The sequence below is a fragment of the Daktulosphaira vitifoliae genome, unplaced genomic scaffold (genome assembly GCF_025091365.1).
Source record: "Daktulosphaira vitifoliae isolate Bord-2020 unplaced genomic scaffold, ASM2509136v1 Scaffold_1, whole genome shotgun sequence".
NCBI lineage: Eukaryota > Metazoa > Arthropoda > Insecta > Hemiptera > Phylloxeridae > Daktulosphaira > Daktulosphaira vitifoliae.
Window position 1 is genome coordinate 37,634,393 of NW_026099572.1, and position 17,203 is coordinate 37,651,595.

The window sequence follows — 17,203 nt, forward strand, 5'->3', positions numbered from 1 at the left end:
CAAATGCTATTATTGTGTGAAAATTCTCAATTTTATTTTTTACATTTTTAACATTATAATGCTATAACTTATTGAAAAGTGTATTGATCAATATAATTTTTTTATGGGAAATACTATTTTCTAATAATCTCTTTTTTATTCTACATACTTTGTCTTAATCAGGATATTAATAAGGAACTAGCAGTTTATGAAGCTTTTGGAATAATCCACCAATTTTTTAAAATTAAACACTATCTAAAGATTTGCATCGAAGCGTTTTTTTTTGATAGTGATTTTAATCACTGTCAGATATCATTATACTTGATCCAACTATGCCACGTCACCACTGTGCCGCGACCCCCCTGTGCTGGGTTTTTTTATTTAACGATGTTTACTGTAATTTTATTGTAATTTTGTTGATACAAGATCAATTGTACTATTTTTTTTATTATTATTATTATTTTTTTTTTCTTTTCTCATTTTATTTAATTGTTAAGCTATAATAATACTTTGTATTGAAAGCTAATAAATAAAAAAATAAAAAAAAAAAGAGAGAAAAAGACTGGTCGATAATAACTGAAATATCAACAATTTCCCGACCGTACTTTTCATTCCATCTAGGTATAAAAATGAGAATAACTTCCAAAGTACTAGACTAAAAGTTGTTATTGGCCCAGTCATTTTCTTCATTACATAATTTTCTATTTTTTAAGCTAGTCAAGTACGTTATTGCCATTTAAAAATTAAAGTTGATACCCTTTTAAATTATAGAGGAATATTCTAAAAATTCATTATTAGTTGATAAATCGAAAAATGTATACAATTAAAAGAAATCAAATTTTTTTTTTCAATATTATATTTGTTTTGCGAGTAACCGAGTGATTTAAGATAAACCGATCACTCTGTATACAAACATACACATGAATAATAATTAAAAATAATTAATATTCTATTAATTTTTTAACTAATAGTGAATTTAATTGTAATTTAAATATAATAAAATTATTATATAATTTTATAATAATTTAGTTAAAAACTAAAAAAAGTTATTATATTGTGTTAATACTGTATTAAAATGTTAAATTACCATATTAAATTCATCAGTATTAGTAGATACATCTAAAAATATTTTTGGTACTGTTAAATATTTAGATGATATTTTTTTTGACTCTAAATCCATACAATTATTGTCATTTGAATTAATATTCTGAAATAAATAAAATTAATTCAATGTTTTTTATTTTATGATTAATAAAAGCTTATGTGTAATAATGTACTTTATTTTACACTTAAATTAGAAGACAAATTATAATTTGGGTTATTATTGAAGTTATTTTCTTCGCATATACTGATATGCCTTTGACTTTCTGCGCAATTAAGTATTTCAATGCATTTTTTACTTTCTTTATGTATATCAATGATGAAGTCTGAAAAAAATTTCTTTTAACACATAGCAATTTAAAAGTTTGAATAGGTTACTTTTTAATTTATTTAAATTAAACATTTTTCTTTCATTTACAGAAGTTGTTGCTAAACTATGATGGAAAATATTCGAGAACATAAGTTGATAAATTAACGTGTCTTTTGATGGACTTAATGACTGAACTAATTGTGATAGCACTCTATGTTCAACTGAATGATTGTGACTTTCAATACTTTGATTTTCAAAATATGTACAGCATAACGAACAATATAAAAACGAGGAATTATTGTCATTTTTTTCTGGATCAAATGTTTTTTCTTCGTCTAATGATAAGTATGTTAAACCGCTAGAAGTTGACTGTTGACCTAAACATATTAGAATATTTACAAAGACATTGTATATTTAATGAATTGTAATATCTTAAGTGATATTATTAACATTTTTTTAATACATTTATTTTATCACGTAATCTGGTTCCTAACAAACAGAAGAATATTGGTTGTTAAAATGAGACATGTTCTGTAACCGCATATGAAAAATAAATACGAAGTGTAATTATAAATTCTATTCATAACAATTGAAGATTGGCTTAACGTGTGGATAATCCTACCAGGCATCTTTAAATTTGTAGGTTTTCTTATTTAAAATATAAGTTAATAAGTTCATAAATGAGAGCGTGAGAATTACCTTTAAAACAAAAATATTAATATGATTAAGAGACATTTTTTTTCCTTTTAGTTATCAATTTTCTTATGTATATCCCTCAGATCAAAACCCTAATAATGTTATTGCGTGCCGTAAAAAAAGTATTAAAAAATATAAAAGGCAATATTTATAGTCCGGAGTGGCAAAATACCTTGATTTGGCCTTGTCAGAGTCATAATGAAGGTGTAAAAGCTGTGGGATTTGTCATAAGCTCAACGTTACAAGGGCGTGCTTTATAGTCATTTTGGAAGCACAAAAAGGCCATATTTTTTAAAATGAATAAAAATTGGTAAGGTTATTTTAATTATGTAATAAACTTACTTTCTGATGATTCATCAAATTCAATGATTTTTGTAGCAATATGTTTATTATTCATTGATGGAATCATTTTGGGTGTTAAATACAATGACAATTCTTTTAAAAATCTTCTATCTACAATATTTTATAATTTCTATTAAATTAAAGTCTAATATTTTTCTCAAAATAGATATTGTAATATAATTAAAAATTAAATATACTAATTTTTAAATTTATTTATATTTTATAAACTATATGTATACTTATAAGGATGGATAGTTAAGGGGAACAGATCTCCAGAACTATGATAATATAAACACACAATGAAGATTTCTCATTTACATTTTCTTCCAAGACAAAATCCTTACTGCGTTCTCAAGGTTTTTATTTCACATTTATCAGAGATCGGATTAGAACATTTCTTTTTCGATTAACGTTTAAATATATTTCAACGTTATCTTAGAATTAAGTTTAATGATATTCAACATTTTAACTTTTTTTTGTTTAACGTTTAAACGTTACTACACTTTCACGTTTAATGTTAAAAGTACTCGAAATATAACTCACTGTAATAATCATTTTTTTAATATGATCAAATGACTAATATAAATGACTAATCCCATACATGTATGTGAAAAAACCTTCCACTTGACACGATCTCCATATTATCTACACACACATCAGCCGTCCTCATATCTCATTCTACAACAACGCCATATCTTTTTTGGTCTTCCTCTACTTCTTCTTCCTTTAACATTTCCATAACTGTTCTTACAGCTTTCGATTATATATCCTTATAACATGATCAAACCACCTAAGTCTATTTTCTCTCATCATATCTACGATATTACCAAATAAATTTCATTAAAAATTTAACTTACTTTCTGATAGGTCATCAACTTTGGAAATAAATTCACTCGATTCATTAAAGACATCTAGTTCAGTGTTTTTTGAAGCAATTGCTGTATAATTGTCATTCATTGGAATTTTTTTTGGTAACAGATACTTTAAAATGATGTGTTCAAATGTTATTTGGTGCAAATAATACTCAACTTGACAATAAAAAAAATTTATTTTACAGGATGTAGTAGAATAATCATAATTATCATTATACTTATTTTCACAATAGTCAATTATTTCATCAAAATTGTCTATTTAATTTTTAATTTTTAATAACATTGACATAAATATAGTAATCTTAGGAAAATAAAGAGATATGTTTTCTTCATGTTCATTTTTACAATGCGCTTCAATGTGGAATTTATTGCCATAAATGTAACATTTACATATATTACAAAAATAAGAATATAAATCAACATTGATTTCAGTAGTGTTTGATTTGAATAGCGTGATCTTTAAAGTTGGAGAAATTGTTGGTCTTATAAGTGCAAATTTCACAAACAAAATTTGTTATTAATGTTTTGTTAGAACCAGACAAATCAAACTTATATTCGCATAAATTAATGTGTTTTAGGAGATCTTTACTGGTCACATCAACTGAAACTTGACATAAGTTACAATAAGCTAATGTTTGTGAAACAAAATTAAATCGCCTTAAAACTATAATTGGTAATTTGCAAAAATTAAGCAAATCTATGTTTCCGTAAATACTATTTAATGTATCCTTAGTGGTATGTTTGAAACATTTATTGTCTTTCGTTAATTTTATATTTCCATTAATAGTAATAGCATTGTAATAACATTTCAGCTGTAAATGCTCTACACTTAATGAATGAATATCTAGAGCTTCAGGAGAGCATATAAAATTCACGTTACAATAATTACAGTTATACTTAATAATTTTCTTTAAACTTGATGGTAAATTATTGGATGAATGTATAGAATTATAATCAGACTTTTTACAGTGACTACAATAATTAATGGGTATATTATTAATTGAAAAATGTTTTTTCAATTGTTTAGACAAAAATATCGACATATTATTTATAGCAGTGGAATTATCATGATTTTCAGAAATATGTTTTCTTAAATAATTTATATCACCATAAAGAAGCTTTCGACTCTTAGTATTGGGACATGGATGAGAATATAGATCTTCAAAATGTTGACATTTTAATATATGTGAGGTTGACATAATATGTACTTTCCATTCATTAAATATATCAGTATACATATAGCACACAGCACATTCAAATGAATGAATCTTTTTAAACTGATTTTCAACAGTCGTATCCCATAAAGTAATTGAGTTCAATAAAGTAGTTGACAAATAATTATTTTTATGAAGTTCAATTATTTTATTGAATAATTCTGGATAATCGATTTGTTTCTCATAAGTATCTTCATTTTTTGATGTAGTTTGATTCATTTCCGTTGATAATCCAACAGATGTCTAAAAAACAATATTTTTAGTGGATTAATAATGTACAAATTATTTTATCATGAAATCATTACACATTTATAGTTTTTTTTGCGCCTACGTTAAATAGTGAAAATTAAATCATATTGTAAAATGCTATATATAATAAATATATTATGGAGAATAATCAATTAAATATATTTATCTATTCTAAAAAATAATTCATGTAGAATTATTTGAGATTTTTTTTTAATTTTTGGAGGGGCTAACTCTACGTTTTGGTCAACAGCATTACTCATATACTTCACACTGGAATGTGTGACACAATGCTTTTTTTGCGTATCAAAATTACAATCTGAGCAAAGAAGGTCTCACGCTCTTTTTTTGTGGTTTTGGAACTGTACAAAAAAATTATGAATAAAAATGATCATATATGTAGTAAATCAATTGTGAATCGAGCCTAGCGATTATATGCTGACTAGAGCCTCCATAAATTAAATACTACAAAAATCACTTTTAAATTACTACGGTTAATTAGATTTTTTTAAAAATTTATTTGCTGTCTAGTTACTCGTTAGTAATATCAGGTATTAACTAATAATACAAAAATATATGGTTACATAATAATATTATGGTATTACTCAAACTATTTTTATGGTATAATCTTCAAAATGATGGAATACGTCTGTGTTTTTAACATTCACAATAAAATGTATACAGAGTGATTAATTTGTAAGGTATAAGGAAAAACATAAAAATATTTTAGTATTTATAAGTTGAGAAAAACATGCACATAAAAAAAACAAAAAATTAAATACTAAATTGATTTTTCAACGACTTCAGCGAGACATAATACATGAATCTCTCTGTACATATCTATGGAAATATGCAGCAGATTGTTTGATGTAGTTCTATTTGGCTCTTAAGTCTCTTTATAAACTCTAGGATTTTTTGAAGTAAAGAAATAAAAATATTCAGTTTTTTTAAAATATAAAATTTATACTTGTAGGATTAACTATATAACTGATTCACTATATAAAAATAATAGGTTATCAGATCACACATATTGAGACAATACTACTAATTATTTGTGATACGTGATTAAAAATCATTTTTTTTTTATTGTTTCAACTTGTAAAAAAGTTAAATACGTATTTTACAATAAATAATGAAAAACAAGCAGTAGTAATATAGCCGAGTCAGTAACACAACAATGCCCAATGCAAGTTTTAGACAGAATAACGGTTGTGTGCTACCAACTGGTTTTGCTGAACAAGATATCAGTTCAGTAATTGAAGTCACCATCGTTCCCATCACTAGTGACGATTAACCTCCAATCCCTTAGTATAGAAGGTTAAGTTACTTTTTTTTCCACGACAGGCATAATTGTGAACCGTCCTGAAACTGCCGTGAGGGATTACTTTAGGGCGGTCTACACAGGTTAAGTTATCTCTTTAAACCCAACCCAACCTTTTCCTCTTTCAGGAAGTTCACAATGTTCCTTCATGAAGCATGTGTTTAAAAAAAGGAAAACAAAGAAATACACAAAATACATTTTTTTTTATTAAAATTATAATTTATTTTTAATGATGGTTAATTTATACATTATTTGGGTATATGATTGTTTAGATTTTATTAAACGCAGCAATATCTACACTTTGAACCTGAAAATATAAAGCATAAATATAATTATTAACTTTAAATAAACTTATAGATTTTATTAAAATTTTATTCACAAAAAATAACAAAATATAATTGCTTACATAATCTTCAATTTCTTGCAATGTTTCTTGTAACCAATCAATTGAGACTTTTTCATCTTCCACAACACAACTGATTTGAAGCTTATGTATTCCATAAGCTAAAGGTACAAGTTTTGCTGCAAAAAAATATATACATTTAAATTAAGTTGACAGGTTCCTTAAAATAATAATTATTATTTTATATGGTTATCCTAATTCCTCTCGAGTCTTTACACTCATATATAGTAGGTATAATCAATTTTTAAAAATTCTAGCCAAATATTATAATAATCCCTAACATTTAAAGGTATCCATACTTGTTAATACCAGAATAATACATAATAATAATATTGATTAAGATTGTGAAAAATTTAAACTAACCATTAAGAAATGTAATAACTCATTTATAAAGAACAATAAAATTATTAATTTTATCTATTAATGATGCAAAAATATAAACAATTTATTTAGCATTGTTTTCTACGAAAATAAAAAAATTTTAAATATTAGTATCAACTTATTATTATTATTATAAACATAGAATAAGGATTGTGCAATAGTTTTTTTTTTAATATAAATCAGATTTGGAAGTTTAAAAGAAAAAAATATTAAAATAAATAAAAGTGAACAATTTGGTTCATATTGTTATTTGCAACTTTTTAGATATGAAATTCTTACATGCTCCCCATAATAATCCATCTGTTGTCACCTTGCGAACTTCCTTTTCTAATTCTTTCATATCAGTTTCGTCATCCCATGGTTTTACATCCAATATTATATTAGACTTCGCAACAAGAGTTGGTTCTAAAATATAAGAAAAAAAATTATTAATAATTATGCTACATAATAAGTAATCATAATTTTAAATATATATTAAAAATAACAAATGTTTTCAATGCATAATAAATTTATTAATCTTATTTTCTTTGAATATAAGCTTATTAAAAATTTACAAATAAAATTATGATTAGTGTAAAAATCAGATTAATATCTTTTATGATAATTCAAGGTATATTTTATTTACATTACACTATCCTAACAGTTATAAGTATCTTTAAACGTAAAATTTTACAAGAGAGCTTATAAAGATACATAAAATCATAATTAAAACTATGATAGACACTAGAGATAATATTAAATTTCTTTTTTTTGTTTATCATTTAAGTATATGATAATATCATATAATTGAATTTAACATGAATAAATATTTAAACTTTATATAACTTATATGTTATAATGTTTTAAATATTACACCTTATTCAATTTCTTTCATTTAAGATTACTAAATTTTTATGTTTAACGTCAAAAGGGTTTGAAACATAATTTATATAATAAGCAGTTTTTAATATGAACAAATAACTACTGTTTTCATACTTAGAATAATTTTAGATAAGATTAAAAAAAAATGTTTTGTTTTATTAAGTATTATTTTTACTTTATAAGTTGTATATATATTTTAAATATATTTATATCACAAAGGCTATGAGTTATATGCATTTATAAATATTTTTCAATATTTCAATCCCCCAAAACTATGACATCCAAAAAAACACATTACTAAGTTTTCAAGTCAATTAATAATAATTTGTACTGGATGATGTTCGGATTAACTTAACAAAATTTACAAATGCGTATAATTCATAATCCTGGATATAATATATTTTTCAATTTTTGATTAAGCTTCTACAAAATTTTTTGTTTTAAACATTATAATTATAATTCAATTCATAACATTTTCTTGGCCTAATAGGCATTATCATTATTTTAAATTTTAAAAGATTATGAACATGATAAATGTAGTCATGACAAAAAATATTTATTTGCAGATTTTGATTAAATAAAATAAAATTGAAACATTTCAGATGCATGTTATTGCTTTTAGATAACTTATAAGTTAATATTAGTTCAATAAATTTTTATTTTTATTAAAATAATGTATAATCTTAACTAAATTTATTAAAATTAATCCTAAAAATTCATAATAATAAATTAAAAAGTTTACTCTTAGACTTCCTTGCAGCATATTCAGCTACACGCTGTGCTTTGATTTTAGCAGCTTCTTCACTTTCTTCCTAAATAGTAATTAAGAAATTTACATAGTAAATAATAATAATAATAATATATATATTGCTTACTCTATTTAAAAAACATCACACTTCAAAATATATTTTTAAGTTTTGCTTTTTTAGAATGAGAAGTATATTTCAGTAAAATGGTTATTCTAAAATTTAATACTTAGCTTCTTGAGGGTAAATTAAATTATTTATTTTAATTTACTTTTAAACTGAAAAGGTATTGTTCAATTAACTTACATACATAATTAATAATTAAAATCACTTCCTATAAAAATTTTTTTTTTAATATATGATGTTATTGAAAGGAATAAGCAATATAATATATATGTATTTTTATTAATAACTACTTCGGATTCTGATGCAAATAGATCAACATCATCATCATCGTCATCTTTTTCAACTTTTTTTGGAGATTCTTTATTTTTAATCATGGTAGTAGATGATTTATTAGCTTCTAATGTAGTGACTCGGGTTTCTAGTTGTTTCAATAAATTTTGCAACTGTAGAATATCTAAGGTCGAAGAAAAAAACAAAAAAATATATTAAAAATAATAAATAATTAACATAAATAAAAGAGGTTACCTTGGTTTAATGAATTTGAATTTGACAAGGTATTCTAAAACAATAATAATTATACATTATTTTGTATTTTTTAAAGAATTTGTTTACATTATTTTATTATTTAGAGTGCTACATTATTAATAATTTTAACTATATCATTTTTGTTTTTATAACTTAAAAAAAAAAATTGCTTCAATGAGAGATGGAAAAAGTAGCGACAAGAAAAAAAAAATGAATAAATAAATATTATGGTATAATTAATATATTCTCAGTTTAACATCAAAGCTAAATAGCTATCAAATAATTTTTCAATTTTTCATAAAAATGTCAATAGATAATGAAGCAAGTAGTTAAAAATTAACTGATATCACCAAAAGATAGTACAATTTAAAAACAATTATTATTTAGTAATACTTACACAAGGTGTTTTTCCTTCTAATACACTAACCCGAATTTCCAAGTTTTTAAAAGCATTTTTCAACTCAGCAATAGCTATAACATTTATTTTAAAAAATGAACATATTTATACAATTGATGTGAACTCTTTAGATTGATATTATTAATTTCAGAACATAAAAGTTGGTTGGATAAAAGTAATGAAATTTGATTTATCTAAAATAGAGTATAACTTGTTTGAAAATATATACAGGAGTGTATAAACTCTTTTTGAAAATAGAATAACTCATTAAAAAATTAACTAAATTTTTTATTTACATTCTCAATTATCTTTGATCGAATGCTGAAAAATTACATCTAGCATATGATCATCCCTAGAGTTTTGATAAACAGTTATTAGTTTTTGGATTTAATTCTTACTCAGTCACAGAAGGTTCTGTTAATTTTATCTATTATCTATTTAATTTTTGTATTTAGTCAGAAACGGATTGATTGTTGTGGTACTATGAAAAAAACTATATGTTACTAATTAGGCTAGTAAAATTTAAGATGAGCCCCTTAAGGTCTAGGACACATCTTTAGTTTAACAATAATTTGCAATGTTTTTATTAAATTTTGACTTGACATATATGTAATTGGTGAAATTAATAGATTATCATTAAACTCAATAAGTAAATAAATGTCTGCCAAAATTCCAGAGATGATCATTTGATAGATGCAAATTCCACAATTAAATAAGAGATTTTAGAAAATGTAAAAAAAATTGAGTTATTAGAATAAGTTATCCTATTTTAAAAATAATGAATATTTATGCCGCACCCATGTATTCATTATATATTTTTCTATTATACTTATTTGCTAGAAATAAGATTTAAGTTAAAATTTTTGATAATTAATACAAAAAAATATTTAAATTTTGAGATTTGTACTTTAAAAAATAATTTACAAGATGAGTAACTACTTTATTTTTAAAATTAATTGCTACATAAAACTACTATTTTGTAGATACATAATTTTTAAGTCATAGCTATTTTTTGAAACTAATTAAATATGTTACCCAAAGAAATTTAAGGTCAATGTTTTATTAGTACAGGGTCCGGCAGTGGAATGTGATGTTTTTTGCTACACTGTAGTGATTAGAAATTTTGTTGTAAAAAGAAGTAAAAATCTGAAAAATAATACTCATTGAATGCAGTTTTTAATAGTTTATTATTTTTTAAAAATTATAGATTTTAAATGTCCACCATTAAACTCTATACATTATTCAATATTTTCTTGGATGTGGTTTATAACCGCACTTCGAAGTCTTTCAATTCTTTTTATCTCCTCAATTATGTTGTTCTTATACTTTAGACTTTAAGTACGCCCATAAGAAACAATCTGGAGCTGTTAAGTCAGGAGAAGGTGCTGGCCAGGCAAGGTCTCCATTTCGGGAATCTTATTCCTTAAAAACTGCATATCTATTCTAGTGGTATGACTAGTTGCCCCATCCTGTTGAAACCATATTTTATTATCTTCGCCTCTCAATTATGCAATTCGGCAGAAAGAAATGTTTGTAGCATTTACAAATATCGCACCGAGGTAAAGGTTACAGTTAGATTGTTCTCTTCAAAAAAAATACGGTCCAATAATCCCAAATGTTGTAATACCACACCAAACCGTAATTTTTTCAGCATGTAAAGGTTTCTCATGCAACTGCATTCGTTGTTCTGCACCAATATCAAAAGTTTTGTTTATTTACAAAACCCGATAAATAAAAATGAGCTTCATCCGACATAATTAAATTATCCAACAGATCTGGTTTTTCGCTCAACAATCTTACAAATTCCCTGCAACATGCAAGTCAGTTAAGTAAACCTTGTAGGATAAATGATGCACAATCTATATTTTATTGGGATGAAGCTTAAGACCATCATGCAAAATACGGCGATATGATAGGAAGTATGATCTGATAGGTTTAGAGCCCTTGCATGTTTATTCGCTGAACGTGTTGGACTGGCTGTTACTGCTTCTTCAACTCTTTGAATATTTTCTGGCGTTCGCATAGTACGAGAAGAATCAGCAAACCTTTCACAGACAGTTCCATGCGTATTCCAATTCTTCAACCATTGTAAAATAATGTTCTGCGATGGAATGCAACTTTGTCTTGGGATATTAAACTCAGCCCGAAATCGTCTTTGAACCGTAATAACAGACTACGTTTCAATGTAAGCCGTCACAGAAACAAGCGTTGATTTACCTGCCAATTCTCTATAAATACTTTATTTAATTCCCTCACCCATTCATGTGTCAAGCAGTGGTGCAATAAAATGTGTCACATTCCAGTGCCATACCCTATATTTACTTCACTATGGAGAATGGAGAATACATAGATTTTGTCATCATATACTTTAATAATTCAAACATAATAATAAAAATAGTAAATATTTATGAACTAATTACCATTGTTTGTTTGATTACTTGGACAAATATTAGATGATTCAAGTTCATTTACCTGTAAATATTTAAATACTTTACATGTAGATGATTTTTTTTTACACTTCCAAATTTTATTTTTATACTAAAAATAAAATGCATTGCATGCAGTGTTTTAACTTAATTTAGTTATTGTGTAGCTTATGAAGTATAAAAAAATTGAAAAGGTTAGCAAAAGTTAATAAATAATAGCATTTACAATCAATTGATAATTGTTAAGCAGTGAACTATGGTAATAATGAAAGAGTTACTTAATTGAAGTTAATAAAAATTGTCAAATAAATTATGAAAATAATAATACAACTAAGCCTTTACATTTTTGTAATTTATACTCATCAAGTATTTTTTAATTTTAATAATGGTGAAAAAACATTAATTTAATATTAAAACAGCATTAAATAATTCATAAATATTCAATCAAAATGACTTTTTTAAAAATACTTTGAGGGTAGTAGTATAGATTAAAAAAGTTTTTTTAAATAACATATAATTAAAAAATTACCTATATTAACAAATTATTCTTAACTTTGTTAAAATGAGTTCCATAACTCCAAGGAAAGTATATTAGGGATACTTATGCCTCTTTGATCAAGTACTTAGGTATCATAATATTGTACTTAGCTAAATATTTTATAAGATAAGATGTTTGATATACATTATTCAGAAAAAAAAAATTATATTAACTTCTAAGAAAAAATTAAACTTTGAGAAGTGAAGAATTATTTTTAATTTAGTTATTTACAGTAAAGCAAACTTATTACAAAGCAGATTAGATTATTAGATTCAATAAATTTATAAAATGTCATATTCTAAGTATGTCATTCTTTTTAAAATTATAACATATTAGCACAAATAGGTAGAGATAGGGATTTGTTTTTATATATGATTATATAAAAATTGAAACCAATCTGAATAATAAGTTTTTCATATAAAAAGCTTGTTAAATTTTAGATAATTTGTTAAAATGTAAGAAATACAGTGCTTTCTTCAACAGTCTATTAGTAACTATAATTATTTTTTGGAGAAATTTTCTTACATTTTGAACTTTGTCGTGTAAAATTTGACGTGCTTTTTCAATTTCTGCTAACAACACTTTCTTTCCCGGGACTTGACAGGTATTCTATTAAAATAAAAGTTTATTTTGCACATTAATAAAAACAACTTGGTTAAGAACCAAGAAATGATCACTGTATTCTTTCTACCAATTTAATTGACATAAAATAAACTAAAGATATGATTTACATATTTTATTTTATAATTTAACATAAATTATTAAATATATATATTTTTTGGAAATTTTGTGGATTTTATCAATTTGTTTTTTAATCCTAATATATGAAAATGGTAACTGAAAAAAAAAAATTAATATCAACACCATCTTAGACAACTTTATAAAATAATGAAATATGAGAGTTACAATGAATAAATAACAAGAAATAACTTCCACAATTAAGAAAGGGAGACAATGGTGATTCAGATATTTTCAAAAAAAAAAAAAAATATATATATATTATATAAGTAAAAGAATGGGTATTTAGAATTCTGCACCAATTATCTTATGGTTTTTTTAATTTTAAGAAAGTATTGGAACAAATTTCAAAATACAAGAATTTTTAGTTTCTACTTTAATAAAAATAAATTTTTTTTTGAAAATCATTCAATCACTATAGTCTTTTATTGTAGTTAAACTGAAAAAAAAGTTACATGATAAAATTAATAAAAATCAAATGATCCAATAACCAAAAGTTAATAAAAAGAAAATCGCAATAAACCGTAAAGCACTCATAGCAGTTATAGTATTACTAGTAATTTTAGCCTTCACCTTTTAAAAATGTATGTACATTAAATAAATCAAAATTGTATTTTTAGTTATTCCAAATAGTACTCAGAAAATATCAATATTTTTACATAACCTTCAACAGTATATTTTAATTTACAGCTTTACTGATGAATGTTTATTACTATAGCAGTTCCTAGTTAGTAGTTAAAAACTACTAACAAATGTTTTTCCATAGCTTTATTATTGAGATAAAAACTTATCGAAATCATCAATTTAAAAATGTCTGATTTTATAAACAAAAACATGACACAAAACTGTATATTTCACCAAAAAACTTAAAAAACACTTAATACAGATATGTAAATATAAAACAAGTTAACAGTAAAAACTAACATTAATATAACTTAAGTAATTTATTTTCTCTTGTCAGGTATACTATTTTATTCTACATATGAGATCCTCAGATAGAAATACAACTATGAAATTAACAGTTTTCATATTTACAGCACAGCAACATTTATCAAATTTTTTTTGAATAAGTCTTTTATATAAATTCTTGTAAATATTTATTATTCACACAACAGTATAGAGAGGTAGTAATGATAATTCACTAAGATACCAAAAGCTACAAGTTCAATCATAACTAACAATGTAAAAGTACCTTAATGAATAAAAAATAAATAAGTTTATCTCAAAAGAATTTTATTTGAGAAATTTTCAAATTATTGGGAGTGATAATGTGATATTAAAACATCATTATGTAACTAGGCATTTAAAATATGAATTTGCTATGTAAAAAACATTTAAGCTTAGATACAAGCTGAGAAGGTATTAGCTTTACTATGTTTTTTTTTTGTGTCTGTTACCACTTTTTCTCAACTCTCACCGAACCGATTTCTTTCGACAATATGTCAAAAGATCACAAATTGTATCTAGTCGAAGACATAACCCTCAAAAATTGAAATCAATTCTCTCTTTCCCCGTAAATGAGGGAAATCTCTAAAAAAATTACAAATTTAAAAATCGTTAATTTTTTACATTTTTTCAATTTTTTTTACTAAAAACTGTCATAACTTTTTAAAAATTACCAAATTAATATAATTTTTTCTTTATAGATGCATGATATCTTTACCTATCATTTGGTATATATTTTTTTTTAATCTGACCCTTTACCTGCTCACAGGGGGAGATTTAAAATGACAACTTTTTCAACTTAACTTTTGAAAATGTTCCGGAAGGTCTGACACTTTTATATATATCTTAAATTAAAGCTAATGTAATGTACTTTATTATGAAAAAAAAAAATTTCGTACTTTATTTTGTCTTTACGGTGAAAATGGCTACCGAATGCTAAAATTAAACATTATCTAAAGATTTGCATCGAAACGTTTTTTTTTTATAGTGATTTTAATCACTGTCAGATATCATTATAATTGATACAACTATACCACGTTACCACTGTGCTGGGTTTTTGACATTTTTTCAATTATTTTTACTTAAAACTGCCAAAATTTTTTAAAAAATACCAAATTAATATTATTGTTTTCTTTATAGATATCATTATACTTGACCCAACTATGCTACGTCACTACTTCTGGGTTTTTTTGATTATTTATATTCATAAATGTTAAATTTTTTTCATCGCATACATATACAAAAACCCATAATTATTTATTGAAAAATCTATAAAATTTGTTAAAAACACAATATAAAAATAACATATTTTTGATAATGTACAGATTAAAAATTTTTTAGATTATTTTATTTCAACCTACTTAATATTATGTTAATTATAGTTTAATTATTAAATCTTAACAAATTACATTTCATTTTATGATATATAAATTTTGAATAAGTAATTATAAATATTAAGTCATTAATGAATGAATTTTTTATTTACTATAGATATAGGATAATACCTGAGCTTGCTTTTCATGGTATATACGTTCTGCATCAGAATATTTAGACTTGTCAAGCCAAACATTTTCTTGGACTAGATGCTCCACAGACATTTCTAAAAAAATTACATCATAATTTAGGTATATATTGTCAATTTGTAAAAAATATTCAGTGGTGATTTTACAAGTTTTAAGTATTGTAACACATTTAATGCAATTTAAGTTAGATGAAAAATGTATTGTTTTTCTAAAATACTGGTAGATACCTTCAAAAATTTTACAAAAAAATATTACTTAACATTTAAGTAAAACTTAGTATAAAATTTATAAGAATACATGTAACATATTACATATTTTTGTAAAAAACTTAATGAATATTATTGAGAGAAAGTGTAGATACTTCATTTGTAAAAACTAAATAGTTTTAATGTGTATTATAATGATTTATATATTACAGGGATGAAATAAAATGTTCATTCTAAAATTAATAAACAAAAACATAACTAGTACAAAAATATATAGACATAATTAGCATGTCTAATTTTATTTATATCACAGAAACTATTAATATTGGTTCATCGTAAAAATAAATCAATTTATTGTAATAAAAAAGAAAAACTTTAATGTTTTTTTTGGTGATTCGGGCAATAATAAATCTAATACATACTCTTTGAAATATTTTTAACGACGTAAGTCTTTAAAAATAATAAATTTTTAAGATTTTCACGAAAAAGACACGTTTTAGAAGTTAAAAGAATTTGAAAGGAAGAAGTTGGGAACGAATCCGGTGTTAATAATTTTTTAATTTTATATAAGAACTTAACAACGTTTGATAATAAATTACGTTTCTATGTTCAGTTATGTTAAAATTAAAGTTTATTTTTCATTAATTTATTAGTTGTACAAAATTATTGTTAAAATAATTTTCTTACAATTATTTTGTGTTTTATGTTATCATTCATTCTTATAAAATTGCAGTGCCATATATACTCTTTTTACTTGTATGTGTTTTGTTTTGATGATAATATTGTTATTTATATTTATAAATAATCTTATTTTAAAATTATACTGTGTAAAAATACTTATATTTTAATTTTTGACTTCAAATAATATTTTATTCATTATTTATTTATTTTATATACATTTTTATTTTATATAAATTTATTCTATACATCTGGAAATAAGTTTTCTCTTAAAACTGTGGCAAAATAAACAACGATTTTTTAATGTTGTCATAAGTTTAGTTATGTTTTTATTATCTAGAGCGCGTTAAGTATTCTATAAAAAATCAACCGAAGGAATTTTTTTTTAACAAACAAGATATGTATTGATATTATTTTTAGAACATTTAATTGTTTATTTAAGATATCAAAAATATTTATTGAAATCAATGTTCAATTAATGATTGAACGCTTTTTTTGAGAAAGTATACAATTTACCATTTAGTAGTTTTCAGAATACGCAAAAAATGAAATACTTTTACCCCTATGTATATCCATATAATTAAATTTCGTGGGTTACATAAGTTAAAAGTTTTTAAAAATTAAAACCC

The 17,203-nt window shown here is 23.7% G+C and overlaps 2 protein-coding genes across 4 annotated transcripts in view; both read right to left on the reverse strand.

Moving 5' to 3' along the window:
• The window catches only part of LOC126893831 (probable serine/threonine-protein kinase DDB_G0283337), a 42,125-nt gene extending 38,539 nt beyond the window's left edge, over positions 1-3,586 (reverse strand). The window contains exons 1-6 of one of the 2 annotated variants that reach the window (XM_050664351.1): positions 3,519-3,586; positions 3,286-3,456; positions 2,429-2,539; positions 1,459-1,767; positions 1,267-1,406; positions 1,067-1,186 (exon numbers count right to left, since the gene is read on the reverse strand). In XM_050664351.1, the coding sequence (XP_050520308.1) occupies positions 1,067-1,186; positions 1,267-1,406; positions 1,459-1,767; positions 2,429-2,539; positions 3,286-3,385 (780 nt within the window). In that variant the 5' untranslated portion in view covers positions 3,386-3,456; positions 3,519-3,586. Of the gene's footprint in view, positions 1-1,066; positions 1,187-1,266; positions 1,407-1,458; positions 1,768-2,428; positions 2,540-3,285; positions 3,499-3,518 lie in introns of those variants that run through there. The other variant, XM_050664350.1, reaches the window with a different exon arrangement.
• A 2,679-nt stretch (positions 3,587-6,265) lies between these two features.
• LOC126910301 (probable elongation factor 1-delta) lies at positions 6,266-16,464 on the reverse strand. Of its 2 annotated transcripts, XM_050692749.1 has the most exons (11): positions 16,319-16,464; positions 15,673-15,767; positions 13,010-13,093; positions 11,941-11,992; positions 9,521-9,594; positions 9,124-9,157; positions 8,889-9,052; positions 8,469-8,538; positions 7,145-7,270; positions 6,488-6,603; positions 6,266-6,388 (listed from the first exon to the last, which is right to left on the reverse strand). In XM_050692749.1, exons 2-11 carry the CDS (start codon positions 15,763-15,765, stop codon positions 6,350-6,352), a joined length of 852 nt encoding a protein of 283 aa, XP_050548706.1. In that variant the 5' UTR covers positions 15,766-15,767; positions 16,319-16,464; the 3' UTR covers positions 6,266-6,349. The 2 variants fall into 2 exon arrangements, with proteins under 2 accessions (XP_050548706.1, XP_050548707.1); XM_050692750.1 differs by lacking the exon at positions 13,010-13,093.
• Positions 16,465-17,203: the final 739 nt, after the last annotated feature.